The sequence below is a fragment of the Agelaius tricolor genome, unplaced genomic scaffold, assembly GCF_023055355.1.
Source record: "Agelaius tricolor isolate 1412-34295 unplaced genomic scaffold, bAgeTri1.0.p SCAF_11, whole genome shotgun sequence".
Taxonomy (NCBI): domain Eukaryota; kingdom Metazoa; phylum Chordata; class Aves; order Passeriformes; family Icteridae; genus Agelaius; species Agelaius tricolor.
Window position 1 is genome coordinate 9,435,052 of NW_027269271.1, and position 21,002 is coordinate 9,456,053.

General features: G+C 39.9%; 1 protein-coding gene across 7 annotated transcripts in view; it reads left to right on the top strand.

The window, feature by feature from the left end:
• The window catches only part of PTPRC (protein tyrosine phosphatase receptor type C), a 75,854-nt gene extending 65,193 nt beyond the window's left edge, over positions 1-10,661 (top strand). For all 7 annotated transcript variants that reach the window (XM_071436037.1, XM_071436039.1, XM_071436041.1 and 4 more), the window contains 11 exons: positions 607-732; positions 2,156-2,313; positions 2,676-2,811; positions 3,356-3,505; positions 3,986-4,076; positions 4,387-4,520; positions 5,362-5,496; positions 5,810-5,932; positions 6,366-6,544; positions 7,206-7,341; positions 8,099-10,661. In XM_071436037.1, coding sequence (XP_071292138.1) covers positions 607-732; positions 2,156-2,313; positions 2,676-2,811; positions 3,356-3,505; positions 3,986-4,076; positions 4,387-4,520; positions 5,362-5,496; positions 5,810-5,932; positions 6,366-6,544; positions 7,206-7,341; positions 8,099-8,374 — 1,644 coding nt within the window. In that variant the 3' untranslated portion in view covers positions 8,375-10,661. The remainder of the gene's footprint in view (positions 1-606; positions 733-2,155; positions 2,314-2,675; positions 2,812-3,355; positions 3,506-3,985; positions 4,077-4,386; positions 4,521-5,361; positions 5,497-5,809; positions 5,933-6,365; positions 6,545-7,205; positions 7,342-8,098) is intronic.
• Positions 10,662-21,002: the final 10,341 nt, after the last annotated feature.

Sequence of the window (21,002 nt, forward strand, 5' to 3'; positions counted from 1 at the left end):
AGGGCTCAAGGTAGAACTGTAGCTCCTCTGTCTGAGGTCTGTCAGAAAAGGTATGGTTTCTATTTTTCTCCTGCCTATTCTGATAACCTGACAATGCCCTCAGAAGATCCTAGAAAGAATATTTTCCCTCTGTTGCCTTTTTTTAAGTGGAAGACTGGGTGCTTCTGGCCTGCTTTTTTCCTTATTCCAGGTACAGCAGGGAAAAGGGGAACTGCTGTTTTAGCTGCAGTTAAAGATGTTGACAGCCTGCAGATCTGCAGCACACCCAAGCTGATGTTATAGGCAGGCAGGAGCAGCAGCCCTCATTGAAGACTGAAAAAAAGGCATGGAAGTAGCTGCAAACATTTCTCCAGCCACAGGGAGACAGTAGCAGTCACTCTTCATTGTTTCAACTAATGTACAGGATTTTTATTTTCTCCACTATACATCTGAAGTTAAATTCTATGGCTTTAAATTTTAGGTCAGAGACCTGAGTTGTTGGATATTTGGAATTGAAAAGTTGGAAAAGCTATACTGAATTGCCATGTATTTTAAATTAGGCCTTTTTCTAGCTCTCAGTTATCTGCCACATCACCACATCACTTACTTAACTTCATCTCTTCACAGAACAAATGTGCCCAGTACTGGCCATCAATGGAGAACGGGACTGCAACGTATGGGGACATCATTGTGAAGATCTATGAAAGTAAAACATGTCCAGACTATGTCATTCAGAAACTGCACATCACAAATGTAAGTTGAGTCAAAAGTGTGAGACTGACTGGAGCTGGAGTTGATTTGGAGTCTGTATTTTAAGAGAGAAGAGTCAGCTCTCAATGGAAGATGCTCTGCTGTCTTTCCTAAGCATCATATAGCTTAAAGGAAAACTTAGATGTAGGTGTAATTTTTTGCAAGAAATATGAGTTAGATATATATTTCCCAACTTCAAAAGGTATTTTTCCTTAATCCTCTGGAACCTACATTTAGGATTGTACTATTAATATGCTGCTAAGTGGTAAAAAATTAATATATACACTGCAGTGTATTTATATATTTAGTTTGTTCTCGAACACAAAAAATTTGCTGTTTTGTGTGTATCTCAGCATAACCCTCTGCAACTAAAATCAGTGCAACTCATTGGTAACCATTATTTACCCTTCTGATAATTGTACAGTGGGACAATCACAAATTCTGGTAATCTCAAGTGTGTTTATAAATATAAGTGTTTTAAAATCACCGTTTAGAAATGTGTAAAGTCATTAAGGCTGGTTAATTGCTCTCTTTCACACATTTGAAGTCACATTAATTGCCCTAGGTGTAATTGAGAACAAAATTTGCCATCGAAGGCTAAATGCTCAGCTCAGGCCCTTTGCAAAAAAATTTCAATGATAATAAATGGAGCCTAAATCATAGCTAAAAGCATTCAGCTTCAAAGAGTAAATCTGCTGGCAGATCTTCAGCAAAGCAACAGAATGCACCCATCTTGATTCATGATTACAGCTGGAAATTCCTATTCTGCTGTCTCATATTGCATTAAAATTTACTTGGAAGTGGTCAGATTAAAAGAAAGCTGTAACTTTGTGTGGTCAGTGAGCAGATCAGGATGTTAAAAATTACCTATTTATAAAGACATTGCTCTGTCCCTTAAGGAATGTGACATTAGAAATGAGTGCAGCAGGTTGAGGGCTGATATTTTTAGAACTATCTGCTCTTTGTTCAGCTGACATCATATCAATAAAGTAAAGGTAAAATGGATATTGGTTGTGGGATTGAAGAGTGGTCCATGGCAAGAAAGTGGAGACTTCTGCAGTTGGTAGAAGACTGATGTATAATTACTGAAACAATGGCAAACAACTGTATGAATAGCCACAACTGGATAACTCAACTATGAGTAAGAATTTTGAGGTTAATTAATGGAAAAATGCCTGTACAGGCAGATAAAATCTTGGCGAGTAAAGGAATGTCATTAAGGGGTTTTTCTAATTTAGTTTTATAATCATGGTTATCAAAATGTATGTCCTCTCTTTTAGTCTAGAAGCAACATACCAAAGTCCACTCAAGACTCACATGCTTTGGGCTTTAATCTAGTCACTTAGATTTATGTATACTTCTGTATACATATACTAATGTATATATAGATTGATATATGTAAAAAACCATACTTCACTTTTTCTAGGGAAGAGAAAGGACAGCTGGAAGAGATGTCACTCATATCCAATTCACAAGCTGGCCAGACCATGGGGTTCCTGAGGATCCACATCTCCTTCTCAAACTCCGACGCAGAGTTAATGCCCTCAGCAACTTTTTTAGTGGCCCGATCGTGGTTCATTGCAGGTAAATATACATTATTCTTTTAAAAATCTGGTAATGTTAAATGACTGAAATGAAGCTATTCAGAACAGAGATCTGGCAAAAGTCTTTGTCTGATCCTAGATTTTGTGACTTAAACACTTGAAAATGAGGCAGCAAAAGATACACAAGGCCTGTTTTTAAAGGATATGAAAGAAATTCAGGTTGATAAAACCTGAATTGAAAAACAGCCAGATCAGCGTTGGGCTGCTCTGGCGATAAGCACCATATTTGGCCATGTTGGCCTTGCTTTCACTAAAAGATACTAAAAATGCAACCTCATGATTGTTTGTTTTGCCAATCAATGGCATTGCCTGTGGGTAACCAAGTCCCTCTGTGCACGGCAGTGCCGGCGTTGGGCGCACGGGGACGTACATCGGGATCGATGCCATGCTGGAGGGGCTGGACACAGAGGGCAGAGTGGATGTTTATGGATACATCGTCAAACTGCGTCGGCAGCGATGCCTCATGGTCCAAGTAGAGGTATCCCCCTGAAACTCCTGTCATCACTCTCCTGGTCTGGGGCTTCAGCAGTATTTCTCACAAGTGCATTGCTCAGTTCAGTTGAAGCTGTTCATAGAAAATACAGCTCTGAAAAATATTAAGAGGGAAAAAAACTTCATAATTTTTCAATTTTAGGAACTTCAACTTTTTAAGTTCAGACTTTAGATGAGGAAACCAAGGAGAATAGCTTTTTGGCATACAATTCATAAATGCAAAACTGAGCTTACAGAGTCAAACTGGATTTTAAAAATTCTAAAATACATCTGCCCAAGTGCAATTTTCATATGAGTTGAGTACAACAAAAGTTATGGACTGATGCATTGCATGTTTTAACTTATTTCAGCATTTTAAAGTTTTAACACTTGAATTTGATATCTGTTTAATGTTAATGCTTAATTTAATAACACTTACGATATTATCACAGGAGTAATAGCTTTTAATAATGATTTTAAAAAGTGATATGATTTTTTTTTTTTACTCTTTAATAACTTCATGTGTAAACTCTTCAAATGGGAAACACCAGTCACAGTACATCCTTATTCATCAAGCACTGGTGGAATACAATCAGTATGGAGAAACAGAGATTAGTCTCTCAGAACTGCATTCCTCCCTTAACAATCTGAAAAGAAAAGACCAGCCGAGTGACCCTTCTCTGCTGGAGGCAGAGTTCCAGGTAAATAAGCTTTGCATTCCAGTTGCCCCTCCTTCCTACTTATGTTAAAAATGATCTTGCACAATAGTCATGAGCTAGAGAGATACCACAGGTAATAGATCACTTAGGTGCTATTTTATTTCTCCAGCACAGAAAGTTTCTTTACTTTAATGAAAAAAAAGCTGTATGCTAATGAAGTTTTATTTCTGCTTTGGTGTTAATATTTTTAAGAAGGATGCAGCTCACAGAATGATTACTTGTGTCTGTGTTCATGATTTCCTGTGCCATTGTACATTATGAAGCAGGCATTTTTAAATGGTAGTTCAGATGTTACCAGAGTTACATCTGAACTACCATTTAAAGTAATGGTAGTTCAGATGTAACTGAAAGTAAGGAGAGAGGCACTGCGAGATGAAGACTGGGTGTGAGAGTTCTGAGGGGAGACAATTATCTCAAGAACCATTTTAGTCAAGCATAATATCAAATATCCTCTTTCTTCAGCGATTGCCTTCCTATAAGGGATGGCGGACACAGAACATTGGGAATCGGGATGAAAATAAAAGCAAAAATAGGAATGCCAACATAATTCCTTGTAAGTATTTTCCATTGCCTTATTTTATCGATTTTCTCCTATTAGAAAAATTTTGAAAAAATGAGCAAATCACCATATAGAGTAGTATTTGATTAGTTTTCTGAACACTGTGAAATTCTAAACTTCTTATAGTGATTAAAAAAGAAGAGATGAGTTTTTAGCAATGTGAATTATTGTGAGTGTTTATTTCAAACAAGGTGGCCTTGGTTCTGCAGTTTATTGTGAAAGGACTGGCCTTCCCTATTCCCTGGCCCCCAGAAATGCCATACCCAGGTGGTGTGCTGTGACAGTGACACTTTGTCTCACACAGATGACTTTAACCGAGTGCCCATCAGGCACGAAGAAGATTGCAGTAAGGAGGCTGAGCATGATTCAGATGAGTCCTCGGATGAGGACAGCGACTGTGAGGAATCCAGCAAATACATCAATGCTTCCTTCATAACTGTATGTATTGAGAGCATCCACTATAGGCATTTCACAAGCTTTCAGCACAAACTCTTATTCTCTTGTTGGCATCACAATAGAAAAGAATTTAGTTGAATAAGGGAGATGGAACTGATGGCTGATTGGCAAATCCATCTATGTTTAAAACCATTAGTCTTCAGCTGGCCTCATGATAACATATATTTCCATTAGTAGGCATCTGTCTGCAGGTGGAACCAGATTAATATTGTCCCTTTTAATGAAATGTGACTATAGTTATTCACATAGACCAAACCCTAGCAGTGAAAATTGGAGCCAACAATTTTTTGGTATCATTATATATCCAAAGAAGAACAATTATTGGTCGTAAATGAAGTAACTGATTTTAATGGAATTACTAGCTAAGTTCCATTTATCTGAATCCTTTGAAATGCTGCACAGTTAAGATACCTATTCAGGGTAAATGTATCTTTATTTTTAGGAAGCTCTGTGTGAATTGACTGGTGTACCAACTTTGTATGGTGTAAACACAATTTCTTAGTGGTAAAATCAAAAGGCTGTGTAAAACAGAATGTTTTACCCCTTAAAAATATGCTTTTCAAAAAATGACAGGGTGAGATCTCAGCCACTGCAGCATCAATGTATCTTGTTGTCAGTCTGAAGTGATATTCTTAGGGGGACTGAGGTAAGTGTCATTTGGGTAGTAGGATTCCTATAAGACCGATTCCTACTGTGAAAGACATGTTTTCCTTATAAACAGACAGCATTAATTTATTTCACAGTGTATTCCTTAAATGACAAGTTGTATTGTTTGACAATCATATTTCAAATGAATTGAAGAAAAAAATTATTTCTTTTATAGGGTTACTGGGGTCCAAAAGCCATGATTGCAACACAGGGACCACTGCAGGAAACTATCTCTGACTTCTGGCAAATGGTGTTCCATAGAAAAGTCAAAGTCATTGTTATGCTGACAGAGCTGAAGGAGGGAGATCAGGTGGGGGCATTGTCTGCACACTGACACACTGAATATCCTCTCCGTGCAAACAAAACACTGCACTGTATTCTCTTGTTCCCTTGCTCAAATGTTTTCCATAGAGTGAGGAATTTGCATTTCCAATATATTTTGCCCTATCATTTACCTACTTAATTTACTTTCTAATGAATTTTTCAGGGAAAAGTGTACGATGCTATAGTTTAAAATGCCATAGAACTCCTTTAAAGTCAGTGCAGCCTCTAAGTGCATGTGGAAGGCAAAGTAAAAAAGGATTTAAGTGCTAATCACTGACTTGTACTTTTATCCATTTTAGGAACTCTGTGCACAGTACTGGGGAGAAGGAAAGAAAACTTATGGTGGCTTAGAAGTTCAAATGGCAGATGTCAACTCTGGTCCTAGCTATACCATACGTGCATTTGATGTTGCACATCTGAAGGTGAAAGTTTCTTTGCAAATTCCAAAACACTGTTTTCAAGGAGTTTTTAAATTTAAAACTAAATTTATAAACTTAGCCTCAAGAAAGAGAAGAAACAGTTCCCTCTGCAGTTCTAGGAGCTCCTGCTCTAAGAAATGGAAATATTTTTCTTTTCCAGACCAACAGTCAATCATGACAAATGCTATAAATTATCTCAAGTTTTCTATTTAGCGAGTTGCTGAGATGGTGGTAGGGGAGTCTCAGGAGATCAGCTGACTTTTGTACTTTGAACAAAGCTTGGATGTCTACCTACCTCATATTCATGCGGCAGAACTATCACCCTGCAGTTCCTCAGGAATATACTTCTTCCTTTGTTAATCCACAGCAATAGAGGTACTGTGTGAATCTGTATTTTATCCTGAACATTAACCACATCTCCACTGCTGTTTTGCAGACAAAAGAAACTCAGAAGGTGTATCAGTATCAGTACCATCAATGGAGTGGCTGTGATGTTCCAGAAACCCCCAAAGATTTAGTCAGCATGATTCTCAACATTAAACAAAAACTTCCAGCCAGACCAGTCACTGAGGACAACAGGAGAGCCCGCAGTGTCCCACTGCTTGTCCACTGCTGGTGGGTCTGAATTCAGCACACACATTCACCTAGCTCTAAGTTCTGGGTATACAGAGCAACTATCATTTTGGGATGCCTACCTTTTCTCACAAGCCTTTCTGTGTGTCTGGAGACTCAACTCTCCCAAGAAGATTCCTTGAATTTCTCAACCTTGGCCTTTTGGATTGTAGTGATGAAAAGAAAGCACACTTTTCTTGGGCAAGTGTGGGCACACAGCAGGTGCTATGAGCAGCTCCTCTTGGCTGGTGCACCTATTTTGTGGGGAAATGCTAAGTCAGAGTGCACTTGCAGGACATACTAGTGAATATCCAGTAGAGTTTTTAGGATCATCTCTCACTCCAGGATAGAAGTGCACTTTTCTAGGACCATTTCCAGGAATAGCCTTGCATCCCATCTAAACCAGAAGATAATCCTGCTAACAATAGTTGGGACTGTAAGTCTCAAATTTTGAATTTCCCTCTTCCCTTAAGTGGTACTTCAGGGATAAACTATGTTCTGTGTGAATCCTACACGTATACTTAATTGTGGCAATTTCAGTCCAGTAAAAAATACTTTGGAAATATAATTCAGTAGAAAGTTTTAAAAATATATCTAACATTTAGTCAGAAGACTTCTGATTTTACTTTGTAGATTTTCATGTGTATTTTGCATCATCTTCTAGTGATGGATCACAGCAGACTGGTGTATTCTGTGCTTTAATGACCCTCTTGGAAAGTGCAGAAACAGAAGAAGTAGTAGATGTTTTCCAAGTGGTAAAATCACTTCGTCGCACCAGGCTGGGAATGGTCTCCACCTTTGTAAGTAAATCTTATGAATTAATAGAAAAAAAAAGGACATTACTTACCATGATCACTAATATCCCCATAACCTTGGGCATAATTTCTGTATAGGGAGCACTGATTCTAATCAGAACATTCACACTCCCCCATTTGGGCAGCGGCGCTTGCTGATAGGAATGAAGGAATCTGAGAGATGCAGAGCTGCAGTTCTGTACTGCCTTTGCAAAGGGTGTACAGGATCAAATTACAAATGGCATAAATTGCTGTTCCTGCAGGTGGTTCATGATGTACATGCAGTGTCCTTTCTGCAGCTGGGAGATGAACTCCATGTGCAGGCTGGCAGCCACTGACTGTTTTGTTTAGTCACTCCAGAGGAACCGTGGCACACACTGTGCAGTTACCACAAACCAGACCTGGGTGTCATCAATATGGGCAGGTTATTACATGGCCTTCCTAAGTCAGTATAATGCATGTTGTTTGCAACTTAGGTACTCTAAAAAATGTATTTTTGGTACTTTATGAACCAAAAGGGCACTGAGTGACAGCTTGGAATATCTGATGCAGACAGTTTCAGAGATGTTATGTACACATGAAGTCAGAATAAACCATAGGAGCAACACTCTCTATGCCGAAAACTGAGGAAGTGCTTCATATGCAGTCTTGCTTGTCCAACTGCATGCTACATTTCTAAAATGTAAGAGAAAAAAGAAAGAAAGGATTAATTATTGGACTCAAAGCATTCCATTAACACTAACTTCTTCTCTTTATTTTTAAGGAACAATACCAATTTCTGTATGACACCATTGCCAGTACCTACCCTGCACAGAATGGACAAATAAAGAAGAACAGCCAGCAGGAAGATAAAGTTGAATTTTGCAGTGAAGTAGGAAAATCAGATCAGGAAACTGATTTGATCACAGCTGATCTTGCCCCACCACGGCCAGAGGAAATTGAGCCACCAGAGGAAATATGTGACGGTTCTAAGTCTGCAGATAGCACTAAGGGAACAGAAAGCTCTACAAATGGCCCCACAACTGCAGTTCTAACTTAGAGCTAGACTAAAAAAAAAAGTGCTTTTTTGCCTGCAAAAAAATCTTAAGCAAAATGGGAGATATAAGATTTCTTCTTCTTCCCATTTTTTAAAAAATTTTAGTTATTTTTGGTTTTTAAAAGGTACAAATGTAAAGGAATACTTGAAACTTGTAGAGAGTGACAAAGAACTGTGGAATTTTAATTTTTGTGTAGATTTGCATTTAATACTTCTTCAGAAAACTTCACTGTTTTTTACTTTTCCTTTTAAAAACATGTACAGTGTAATACTATGCTGAGGAGTGCAAAGCAAAATTTTTTATTTCTGTAACAAGGAGAAAAGCAACTCAGAACAAGATTATTAAGTTGCAAGAACAGGTCTATCCTCAAAACTACTAGTGAAGTAAGTAAGTGAACCTATAGGTAAGCATATATTCTAGTATTTCAGGACTAATGAGAGCATTAATAATACTCTTGGGACTTGTGGGAGTTTGCCAAACAGTTTTAAGAGTTTATAATTTACATCATGTGGCAATTCCAAGGAATTCCGACTTACAAAGGATGTGTAAGTCCTCCCGTATCAATGCAGAATTGAAATTTTTGCATTTTTCTAAGTGTCCTCAAGGTGTCCTTATTGCTCCACATATGTTAATCTGATACTCCTATAGGAGTTTGGAGATTGGCATTTGATCATTGAAATGGTCCTGGTGGAAAACACATTCTGTTTACTCTTAGAGCTTAAAATACCGAGTGCTTTCATATCTATTTCTTATGCTTACATTTATTTAAAGGACTATTCCATGAATGCCTCCAACCTCTTTTCAGAATTGGAAAATACTTTGATAATTTTACTTGTGGATTTTAATTGGTACAGGATTTTTTTTTTCATAATGATGTTTTGTATGTTACAATTTTGATATTTTTACTATTTCTTGCTGGATTTTAGCTAACTGTTTTTAGAACAAATAAAAAAGATAATTAATAGTTGACAAGATGAAAATTATTTTGCTTTTTAGTACTATGCGAACTGATAATTTACTTCTAAATGTATAAAATCTTGTGCTGTCCCATACATGGATAAAATTTACAAATGTCAGTAGGAAAATACATAATTTAATTCTTCTAAAACTGTGTGTGTACCCAGGTAAGTGCCATGACTTTCTCAGAACAGAGGAAAGAGGCTTCATTTTATTTTGCTTGAAGCCATCAAAGAGACAGTCGCGCAACAGATTCATTGCTCCAAGTTTATCACTGCTCATTCCTAATTTCTCATTACAAAACATAATTGAAATCACTTAGAGAGCTGTCTAAACAACATGTACAGTCACACTTGGTTAAAGCCCTGATTTAATTGTGCTGTTAGCCTAGATCAAATATATCATTCACAATTATCAGCTCAGCCAAGTGCTTGCTGGCAGTCTTGCTTCAGAAAGTGGCAGCAAGCAGACACAGAGCAGGGGGATTCCCCTTGGCTGTCAGCTGAACTCCCTTTTCAGCAAGGAGTTGTGTTAGGTGATAAACTAACAAAGCTGAAAGGGTCATGTGTGGAGGGAAAGCTCTAGGGACTACATGGGAAGATGATCTAAAAGATATTGTAGGCCCAAAATCTGTTGGCTAGTTTTAGAGGAACTAAAATAAAACTGTTAATTTAGCATACCTTGAAGATCAACAGTATAAAGACCCTTGGGTGCAGATTAGTTTATTGGTGTTCATTGCATGTCAGAGAGCAATAATTTATTTCCCTTTGTTTAAGATTTGGGAACTGTAAAACCACTCTTTCACACAGAAAAACTAAGTGAGTGCTGCTGTCTAATGTAAAGCTGTGGAGACAGAGACTAGTCACACTTTTAAAAATAACTGAAAGTGTTTCCCAAATCAAAAATTGCACTAAATGTTTCTTGTTTTAAATCTGAGGGCCATCATATACTTCAATTCCTTGAAAAAAGATTCCTATGTTTTTAGCTCCTGCAGCACCTAGGCTGTAAAAACCTTGTGTGATTATGGTTTGTTTAACTATTTTCTAGAATTATATCAATGTCCTTTTGCTGGTATTTTTTAAAAGAGAAGAATGCCAAGTTATCTCTTGATTTGTATATGTACTTGGAAAGATAAATCCTTAAATTTTCCTTCATGCATGTCTTCATTATTAGAGAAATGGAGCTTTACACTGAAACTGCCCTAATGTGCCTAGTGTGAACCACTTTTGCAGTAAAGTTCCTTACAGTCACAAGGAGGTAAACTGAGCTCTTGGCTTTTAATTAATTTCAAATTAAAGAACATATTGTAGAATTAAACCTCATTAAATCCCAGTTCAATGATTGAAGGAGCCTGTCTTAACACAGTTTAGAAGTTCTGATTGCTTGCAGGAACTCTCCATGTGTGTGCCAGGGATGCTTTTTTGCCTTCTGTATTGTCCTTTGTTTCCTGAACATCCATGAGGGGGTGACACAGAGCTTGCAGAAGGTGGTCCTTATGCTGGATGCTGCACAGTCACTTGGCTGATTCACTTGTAGGATAAATCTCACATTCCCCAGGAACATGGTAAAAGATTTTACAGGTGAGACACAAACCCTGAGCTAGAGAGCTTTGCTAGGAACTGCTTTGGCTCTGTCAGGGCAAGAAAAATAGTGTAGCACACTGGCTTTGCATAGCCTGAATGTTGAGAAACAGTCTCAAAGTAAGATGAAAAATGTTTATCTCATGAATACAGCTAAACCACAGAAAACTTTCTAACCACTGCCTCAAGCTGAGCAAAGCCCTCTTGGAGAATGGTTTAAAATTGAAGTCCAGGATAAAAACAACTAAGCAACAGATGAGCTGAGAGAGGACTTTGAGCAACAAATAAAAGTAATCAAGTGCTTATGTGACCAGAGGGACTAAATTTCTCCCACGATTTTCTGGGTAAATGCTGACATAAAGGTGGGTATGTAAAAATTGCAGTGCTGTGTTAGTGGAATCCAGTGTGGGAAGATGGGGGAGAAGAAGGACCTCAGAGTCTACACAAGATTCTGCTCTCAGGTAGCTGCAATGAGGAGTGGAGTGTGAGTGTGTGCTTTTGTTTAGTTTTTTCCTGTTTCTCGTGCTCTGTAATGAACAAGACAGTTACATTAAGACCTTTTCAGAGGCTGTACATTATGATGCAACACAAAACAGGGCCAGCACACAGAGCCCTGCCCGTCGGGGTTCTGGGAGATGGCAGAAACCCTGCTACTCTCCCACAGCCCACCTGCCAGTGCTGGATTTGTGCTCCTGAGGGAATGTTTGTGCCTGCTCCTTTCCCCCACACTCGTGCACACAGTGTCCACAAACCTGCTCTCTCCACTTCGAGCTGGCTGGTGCTGCCGCAGCACACGCTCTGGTGGGACTGAGCTCGCTCCCACTGGTAAAGGGAGGGCGTTCTGCCCCTTGCAGCCCTCTGCAGGGCTGGGCTGAGCTGGTGGCCACAGCAGGAGCCGAGGGTCAGGGCAGGCCTGGAGGGTCCCCACCTGTCCCAGTCCTGTGCTCTGGGTTACCCCGAGGACACCCCCTGTGCAGGAGGGCTGCTGGGGGAGTGAGGCAGGCAGTGCATTTGGGCTTTGCTGCAGGCCAGGAGAGCTGGGTGGAATAATCTGGTGTGAGAGGCACAAACCGTGCTGGGCAGTGGGTCTGAGCCACAGAAAGTGCTGAAGCTAAGAGTTACAAAGGGAAGAAAAATCCTGCCATTGTGAGCTGTTTGCTTGTGTGAGATAGCAAAGAAAGTAAAGTGAGTGGTGCCTCCAGACAGGTATTTCATTAAGCAGGAAGTTGTATGTTTAACATTCCTCAGAAAAACTCTCCAGCACCAATGCTTATCTCTTTGACAAGGAATCTTACTTTTGTAAAGGCCCAGGGTTTTTTCTGACATGGTACATTCTACAGATTGCCTCTAAAAGAAAATCAGAAATTCCCTGAGGGCTCTACACAGCTGTACCGCAGCTATTTTTCCATATGTGAAGCAACTGTTTGCCAAGGACCATCGTGCTGATTTTGGACTAGGGAGAACTACAACAGAAGAAAAGGGAGTTTCAGTTACAGAATACAGAACATTTCTATGTACATCAGCTCTGCTTCAGAAAAACCTCAAGTCTTTGGATAAATATAATCCAATTATTTGGAATATATGGCAACAGAGAATATTTTATACAAAAGTCTAAGTCAATCTGTTTTTTCAATGTAAAAGGAAGGAACATGATTCCAAAAGTAATGTGCAAGTTGATGCTCAAAGATCTTCTTTATAGTGATAAAAAATTATTTAGAAAGGATACTTACTACAAATTATAGTAAAATATAACTTTGAATATTTTTAGCTTTGAATAGTTATGTCCTCAGACTCAGAATTGCCAGCATCAGCAATGCATAATGTTGCTAAACTTTCTAAAATTAAGATATTAAATCTTTTTCAGAGGAATAGGCATAGATCTATTTACAGCTGGGTGTCTCTTCAATCCCACATCTGTGTAGTGCCCTGGCAGGCAGTACTAACATAGCCATAAGTGTGACTGTCTGACACACAGAGGGAAAAATAAAAGGAAGTTTATTTTGGATCAGTTTCAGCACTCAGATTCAAATTTTTGCTTTTGGAGATGAACCCCCTGATAGCCTGACCTTGTCTGGCAGTCAGCTGGGAGTCAGAGCTTGCACATGTCAGTGCTCCACAGAGTCCTTGGGGCGACCCTTGTGTATTTTCAGAGCTTCCCGGCAGGCTGTGCTGAAACTCTTCAAACGCCTTCTGCTCACTTCTGAGCCTCCTGCAGTGCATCCAGCTTGCTCCATTTCAGTAACATGGAGCCATTTGAGGTAATGAAGATGGCATTTGTTTATGCAGCACTGCAGAGCTTGTCTCCCCAGGACCAAGCTCCAGTTCAGACACAGAGGGTGTGCATGTGTGTGTGTGTGTGCGTGCATCGCTCGTTGCCTCAAGCGTGAGATTCCATCCCCAGCCAGAAATCCATGAGCTGCTGATTTGGCAGCTGCTTGGCTTGAAGGAAGTAAAATTGGAGAAACAGGGATGATACGGTGATCCTGTACTAACTTTTTTTTGTGGGGCAGTGCAGCTGGTGCTCTTTATAAGCTGGTTTTCAGAGATGAATTTGCAAAGTAAATTAAAGGTGAGGTGCAGGAGACTGCATGGCTACAGAGCACTCTTGTTGTCACAGACTAAATCAGCACTGGCATCAGAGGCTACCAAATACATATTTGTTAGCTCTCCTGATATTGCAATAGAAGTCAGTGTGCATGTTCTTCAACTGCAGTGAAAAATGGTAAAAAAATGACAACAGAAAGTTACCACTGGAGGACAGTGTTCTTGCCAAATGCGGACATTTGGTAAGGAATGTCAATTTTGAATATTTTTTCTTGAAGAATAATGAATAATTTTAATCCTATTTTTGTAATGTTAATATGCCATTTTGAGAATAACAATATCTTGTTCTATGTTTAGCACTATAGTTCCTTTTACTCCTGCTATTTTCTGAAATACTTAAATATATTATTTTTAATACATCATTATGTCACTGATACCCCTTCAAAACTAAAGCAGTTCAGTATCATTGTTTCCTTTTTCTAGGCTGCTTTCTTAATATAATTTCTATTCAGCAATAAAATGAAATTCTGACTTCATATATTGATTTAGCATAAATAAAATTCTCACAGAACAGGAATTCAATTTCTTAAATGGCATTAGTAAATTATTCCATAAAGAGTTATGTCTTGTTTCAAAGAGAGCAAGGCATTTCCACTATCAAATGGAACTTGCTGGTCTCCACTTGCAGTGGAAAGACTCTTTCTGTGACAGTGCAGGGCAGACAAGGCTCACAGCCCCCTCGCAGACACCTCTGCTCTCATCTTCACAGTCCAATTTGTTGAAGACTCTGACTCTTCCTTCTGTAGCTTTTTCTCAGTTACTGAATTGTGATCTCTTCCCACCTGAATAATTTTGTCATCTTTCTAGGTTTTCTTCTGATTTGGAAGCTCCAGCATTTCACTGACTTGAAGAGCTATCTGTTTTCCACAGCAGCCTTCTGTTTCCATCTCCCAGCCCAGCCCTGTCCCCATGCTCCCTGTACCTTTCCCCCCATCCTGGGTGCCAGGGAGCAGCAAGAGCTGCCTGCCCCGCCAGGGAAGCAGAGCCCAGCTCGAGGCCAAGCAGGAGAGGGCCAGCCCCACATGGACACAGTCTCACTGTGCTTGAGCAGGGTGAGCAGAGCAGGACTGGGACAGTGACCAGCCTCAGTTGTGGCACAGTGCACGATTCCATGGGCCCTGCTTTACTGCTTCTGAAGAGTGCAGATATTTTAGGTCTTGATATTTTAGGTGAAGATGACAGAAAAACTACTGATTCCTGTAAAATCAATGCCACAGGTACCAGCTTAATATTTGGACTTAAACTCCAAATTTTATTGAGAAAAAATATTAGTTTGGGATTACCTGTGCAGGTAGAGGTGAGAAAGAAGTAAGTCAGCTGAATTTATTGCCTTACAGATATGATGCTTGTCATATTTTCATTCAAGGCCCATTTCCACACAGAGCTACATCTGCATCTTCTGCCTCTCTATTATCTGGTCAGCTGAGGTTTTATTCTGAAAGTTTGTTTCATACAAGATAGGAAAGAAATAGCCACAAAGTAGATATCTTGTTCTCTGCATTTCCATCATGCAGGAACAGCTTTCTGATGGGGTTTTGGCTTCAGGCTTGCTAATTTTGAATTCCTAATTCAAAATTCTAAAGTCATGAATGGTGCACTGTTGCACAGAAATGCATTAAAAAGCACCTCATCTCATTTTCTGGTCTTTTGTTGAAGCACAAAGCTATATAAAGTGCTTTATAAATGCTGCTGTTTTCCAAGACAGCTGTTTCCCCCTTTTTGGTTTTGACAAATGGGAGAGTGGGGATATGAGCTATTTGTCCTTTTTTCCTCATTATACCCAGACAGGGAGAAAAAGGTTCCTTGTCCCAACAGATGTATGTAGCCAGACAACATCACAACTCAGGACAGGCTACACTACAAGTAGGTGGTTAAGTCTGGGCTACAGGAAATTTTGGTCTTAATCTGGTTTGAGTTTTAAAGGCCTTGAAGCCTAGGCTGCTTTTCTAGTCTAATACAGAGTTGAGAGGCACAGCTATGAACTGACAACATGTGTGAAATCGTGGTCTCAGCCCTGTTCATACAGGAAAAGTCTGTTCTGCTGTCATGGCAATTGCTCTGAAAATCAAACTGCTTGTCAGCGGCTGAGCACCATGAATGTAGATTGGTTTCGAGGACATCAGGACTCATTTACAAGGTTGTTTGTACTTGTAAATGTCATTTTTGGTGCATACATTCCACGGCCTTCCTGTAGGCGCCTCCTCCTAGTGAGCAGCTCCCTCAAATGGAAGCAGAGCCGTCCTGAGGCCAGCAGTGGTGCCAGCTGCATGGCAGGATGCTCCTGGCAGGAGGCACTGTGGGAGAAGGAGAAAGGCAGCTTGAACTGAGGTGGCCCCACGCTCACAAAGAAATGCTCTGGAGGCATCAGATGAATGCCATTAGCAGCCAGTTCAATCTCTTCCTTTTCTCCTCCAGAGTGTTTGATGGAGCAGGTCGGTATGGTCTTCTGTCTGTTTGTAGGTTTTTTGTTTTGCTTTAGCTCTTTTCTGCATTGCATTTTTTAAAAAATTGCATCTAGCACTCTATTTAAGCTTTTGCTAGTAGCTAAAAATATAAATAAATCAGGAGTTTGTTTGGTTTAATTCCTGCTGCAAGTTTTTGCATCCAAGTGTCATTATGAATCAGTTATTTCTTTGCTCAAAACCATCAAGTAGAACAGCATCCAAGGTAAATACTTAAATAAATCAAGTTTGATAAATTAAGTAGCTAAAACTTCAGAAATCTAAGATAAATAGGAAGGAGAGAATATTTTTATAAGGTTTATTCAGGTTTCCTTGGCAAGACCTTGATCTACAGTAGACATCCCAGCCAGTACTTTCCCCTGCAACCTGACACTCTTGGCTGAGAGACATCACAAACACAACCGAGTGACCATGTGATGGTAACTGCTCTGAACAGCTACAACTGTGTGCTGATGGCTCCTCTGAAGTGGTTCACAAGCTGAGATCACATGTAAAGGCCAGTTAGAAGGTAGCCTGGATAACCCAGCCCAGGAATGAGAACAGGATATGTCTCCGTGGCAGGGTAGCAGGCTGTATGCAAGAAATAAATGCAGGTGTCCAGCTATTCTGCTGGACTTCTAGCTTGGAAAAAGACACAACAGATTTAGAGAGGAAGAGTTCTCTTTTTTTAGCCAATTACATAATTTTATAGCAGCATTTAAGGGAAAAATGCAGTGTGCACTAATTATTTTTATAGCAAATTAATAAAATCGTCTGATAGGAAGGAACACATTCTCTCCCTTTGCTTCCTCAAACTGGCTCCCTACTTGCTGTCCTGTAAAACTCCAGCATAAGTATTCTGTAAGGCTGCCCCTGATCCTCAAAAGATCAAAGCAGCCTCTTCATAGAGGGCTGAACTGTGCAGGGCCAGCAGTGCATGCTACAATAAATATCTGAGCATCCATTGTTTATCAAGGACTAAGGAGAGCAGAAGGTTATATTAAAGAAGAAAAGAGCAAATTTTCCTGCTGTGAATACTTTGAGGTAAAGGACAAACCCAGTATGTCAGAGTTCAGCACTGGAAAGGAGAGCTCTGGAAAGAGAAGATGTTTCTTTCTGTCCGAAGAGGGGATGCTGTGACAGTAAGTGTGTCATCCTAGTCCTCTGTTAAAGAGCATTTTAGATGACGTTAACCAGACTTTGGAGGGCAGCTGTTATGAAGCACAGCTCAAGAAACTGTGCTGCCTCAAGGCCTTGGAGCAGCCTTTTTACTTTTATATCTTGGCTAATGAATAGGCTGCCCTTTGGCAACTGTTATATAAGTGAGAGCTTTTTAAACCCAATGCATTTCACATTCTCTTGAAAAACAAAATTTTTGACCCAACAGGATAATGCGTAAGCAATTCCCTGAGTTATAGCTTTCTCTGCGTTTTCCCAGTGTGGGTTTTTGCTCCATAAAGCACATCATGAGCATGGGGAAGGCAGTTCCATGGGCAAACTGCTTTTGCAATATTGCTTAGAGGTGTCCAGTGATGTCAATATGATCACAGCATTCTTCTGAGCCAGGACTCTGTCCTATATCAACTGAAATTAGTGGGATCATTTCCAACGATTTTGCTGTGCAGTAAGTTGGGATTTGAATAAGAGAAGCAAGTATGAATAGATTATATTCAACATATTTTTCTCAGTACCAGAGAAAATGATACTCACAAATACTGCCTCTATGCTGAAAGTTTCCCTTCTTTAATAAGCTCTTTCTTCTCCCCAAAACTAAGGGGAAAACAGGTCATCCACATAAAAATGTGCATTTGGCACACTACTTGTTTTGAAACAATTCAGTTCTTGGATTCTGCTGCCCTGTAAGTGGAGAACAGCTCTGGGTACACTTGTAGTGGACTCTGTTAACATTCATGTTCTGCTTCTTTAAGGGAAAAAAAAGTAAAAATAATAATCTGTTTCAAGTTTTACCTGGAGCCCACTGTTAAATTGGTCCTTGGCCAATGGCAATCTAAGAATATGCTTTCCTGCTAATTTGGTTCAGTGATAAGATTGCTTGCCAGCAGTACACAGTGGGGGAAACTCAATGTGGTTAGCCCTGGTTACCTGGCAAACAGGCATGCAATTTGAACAGCCAGTGGGAAATTCCTATTGACCTGCTTATGCTGCTTTTTGGAGTAATATACTTGTCTCTTTTTTCAGCACTCTCTTCCTCTGCATTAGTTGTTCCTAGGGATTATTTTTTGTGCCTGTGGAAGATCAAAGCAAGAAGCAACTTGAATTTGCTCTTAGAAGTGGCTTCTGTTACATCAGAATTGAGACCAGTAGACTAAAAATTAACACGCAATTAAAAAAAATCCCAAACTCCACCATCAGAGATACAACTTCTGGTGCCTCATGGTTTATTTTTGGAGAGTGACAATTACATGAGCATAGTTGGAGGACACACAAGTACCTGTTACAGTGTCAAAACCAGGCAAGTGTAATTAAATGTGCTGTTCTGGTGGGCTTGAAACCTATTTGCAATCAAGCGAACCAGTGAGCTTTTCAGCAGATTTGGCTTTCTCCCCTCGGGAGAGGTTGAGCACTGGGACAGTAGCCACGTTTCACTGCTGCTCCTGGCTGAGGCACATTGACAGAGACGTGTGGGAGTTTACACAGGGTCCACTTGCACCAAGCCTTGTTCTGGCCAGGATTAATCTCCCATTTTTATAAGCACAAAACTTCAGTAACATTTACCCCCAAATTTAAAAAATATCAAGAATTTACTACTAAAGCAAATATTTTACATAAATAAATATTTACTTAATCTTTGTTGGCATGGATGAGGAGAACACAGTGTTGGAGCCAAACCCTTCGTGGCCTCCTGGATGTACCTGGTGTTAACTCTTTCAGAGGAAAGGGGAAGTGATGAGTCACCCGCAGATCTGCAGTTTCTTTTTACTTCCCATCTAGCTAGAGCAAAAATGCCAAAATCTTGAATGCTGTTAAGACTCTGAGTACATTGTATGTGAAATGTGAGATGCAGCCTCTGACAGTCCTGCAGTGGAGCACAGCACAGGGGCTCCCCAGCCAATGCCAAGCCCGTGCACTTGGAGCTCAGCAATCAGATGCAGTGCACCAATGCTATTCCAGCAGTCTCATCAGAATTAATTAGCCTGGCTGAGAGGCAGGACAGATTTTGCCTGAGCAGACTGCACAGACAGAGCAGCTATAGAGCCTGGTACCTGAGCCAGTTTATTTGGAGCAATACGGAAGTGCTGTCAGTGCTGAGAAAATTGTACAGACTTAAATGGTGCCAGATCACACTGTTTATTAGATCAGTTGTCTCAATGACATATGCAGAAGGCTGTATCTAAAACAGGTTTGCTCCTATGCTTTTCCTTTTCGGTGAAGATTCAAGAGAAGGAAGAGTCTGACTATCCTGCTTGAAAAACCATTCCCTGTGAATTCAACAAAAAAGGTTAAGTTGTAATAAAGCAGTTCCTTTTCCCATCTCATATGCAAGCACATCTATTAAGAATGGAAGCAGAAGTAGGAACATATAGATATGCATTAAAGTATCAGAGATCTCCAAGATTAATCCATACACTCACTAATCTATAATAATTCAATTTTACTTAGTAGAACCCTTTAAATGAATATTTGGCAAAAAGTATGCCTATATTTTATTCCTGAAATCTACACTGTGAAGTAATAGTTAAGGATATAGAGACACATTCATTAGCTTCCAGGAGAAAGGAATTTGGGAACCTAATCTGATGTTAAGACCTTTCCAGGTAACGTGAGCCTTTCATCTAATGGGGTTCTTGTATATATGAGCTGTTATTGCCAGGCACAGTAACCCCAGCTATGAGCAAGGGCTGACCTGGAGAGTTATCTGCTCCCCAGGGAACACTGGTGGAGGACTCAGTTCCTTCCTCTGCCCTTGTCTTTGCTGTGATTCTGGGCAAGTCACTGGGAAAAAGGCTATTTGGAAAGTGAGGAATATAATACTTTGAACTAGGGGTAAGTGGTAAGATAAAGAACATTGAAAGACTGTGAAGTTATCTTCAATAACTGGGGAACAAGCAAGCACTTCAGAAAAAAACCCCACACTGTTATGTGGGCTTGTTTTTGTGACAATCAAAGAGGAAGCAGGACAAAAATGTGAGTATGAGAAAGTATTTTATATACACATAAATACCTATAACTGATGGGATCAGGAGAGAGGCACTGCTCTGGCAGGCTAATCCCTGACTGCATCCTTCACACTGTACAGTTACTGCTTGATCCTACAACAAAGTCTGTGTTCACAGGTGAGATTTCTGTATCGCTATATACCACACACAGCTGCTGCTGCTGCATTACAAAGTGCTCAGGGCCAGATGCTGCTGTAGTTTGGCAGAGTGGGTACAGAATAGGAATTAGGGCTTTCAGAGCTATCCATTAAATTTACATGTCTGTTTCAATTCAGTTAATGGAATAAAAATCCAAGACTGAAGATCTCAACTATGAATCCCTGGAGAAATACAAGGTAAGATTTAGGTAGCTCAGAAAGGAGCAGATACTCTCTGCAGTTTTCTGTGCAAAAATGTGCTGTAAAAATTCAGTGTTACCTAAAGGGGGAAAAAAAAAAAAAAAGAACAACCCAGAAAAAGAACAACCCAAACATTTTTGTGAGAAGCAGCACTAATGGGGGGACATGTTAACAGGAGTGCTGATTCATATCATTAATGTGGGCAGGCAGTAACCGTGGAGAGGGAAAGATCTGTTGGAACATGCTTCTCTTGAGAACACGCCTAAATTAAGAGGCTGTCAGAGACATGTGTTTCACAGTGTTGGCAACCCAGGTGTAACAAATTTCCAAGATGACTATTAGTATAGAGTACTAACAGCTATAAAAGCACTTCTAATTTCTTGCTGAATATGGAGGCTTAGCTGGAAGTGGTAACTGCAGGTAGAAGTGAAGAACATTCAGGATACACATGCAGAGTAATGGTCATTGGCAGGGAACACATAAATGGCATGATGGGGTCCAAATCAAGTGATTTGATTTAAGAAAAAGAACC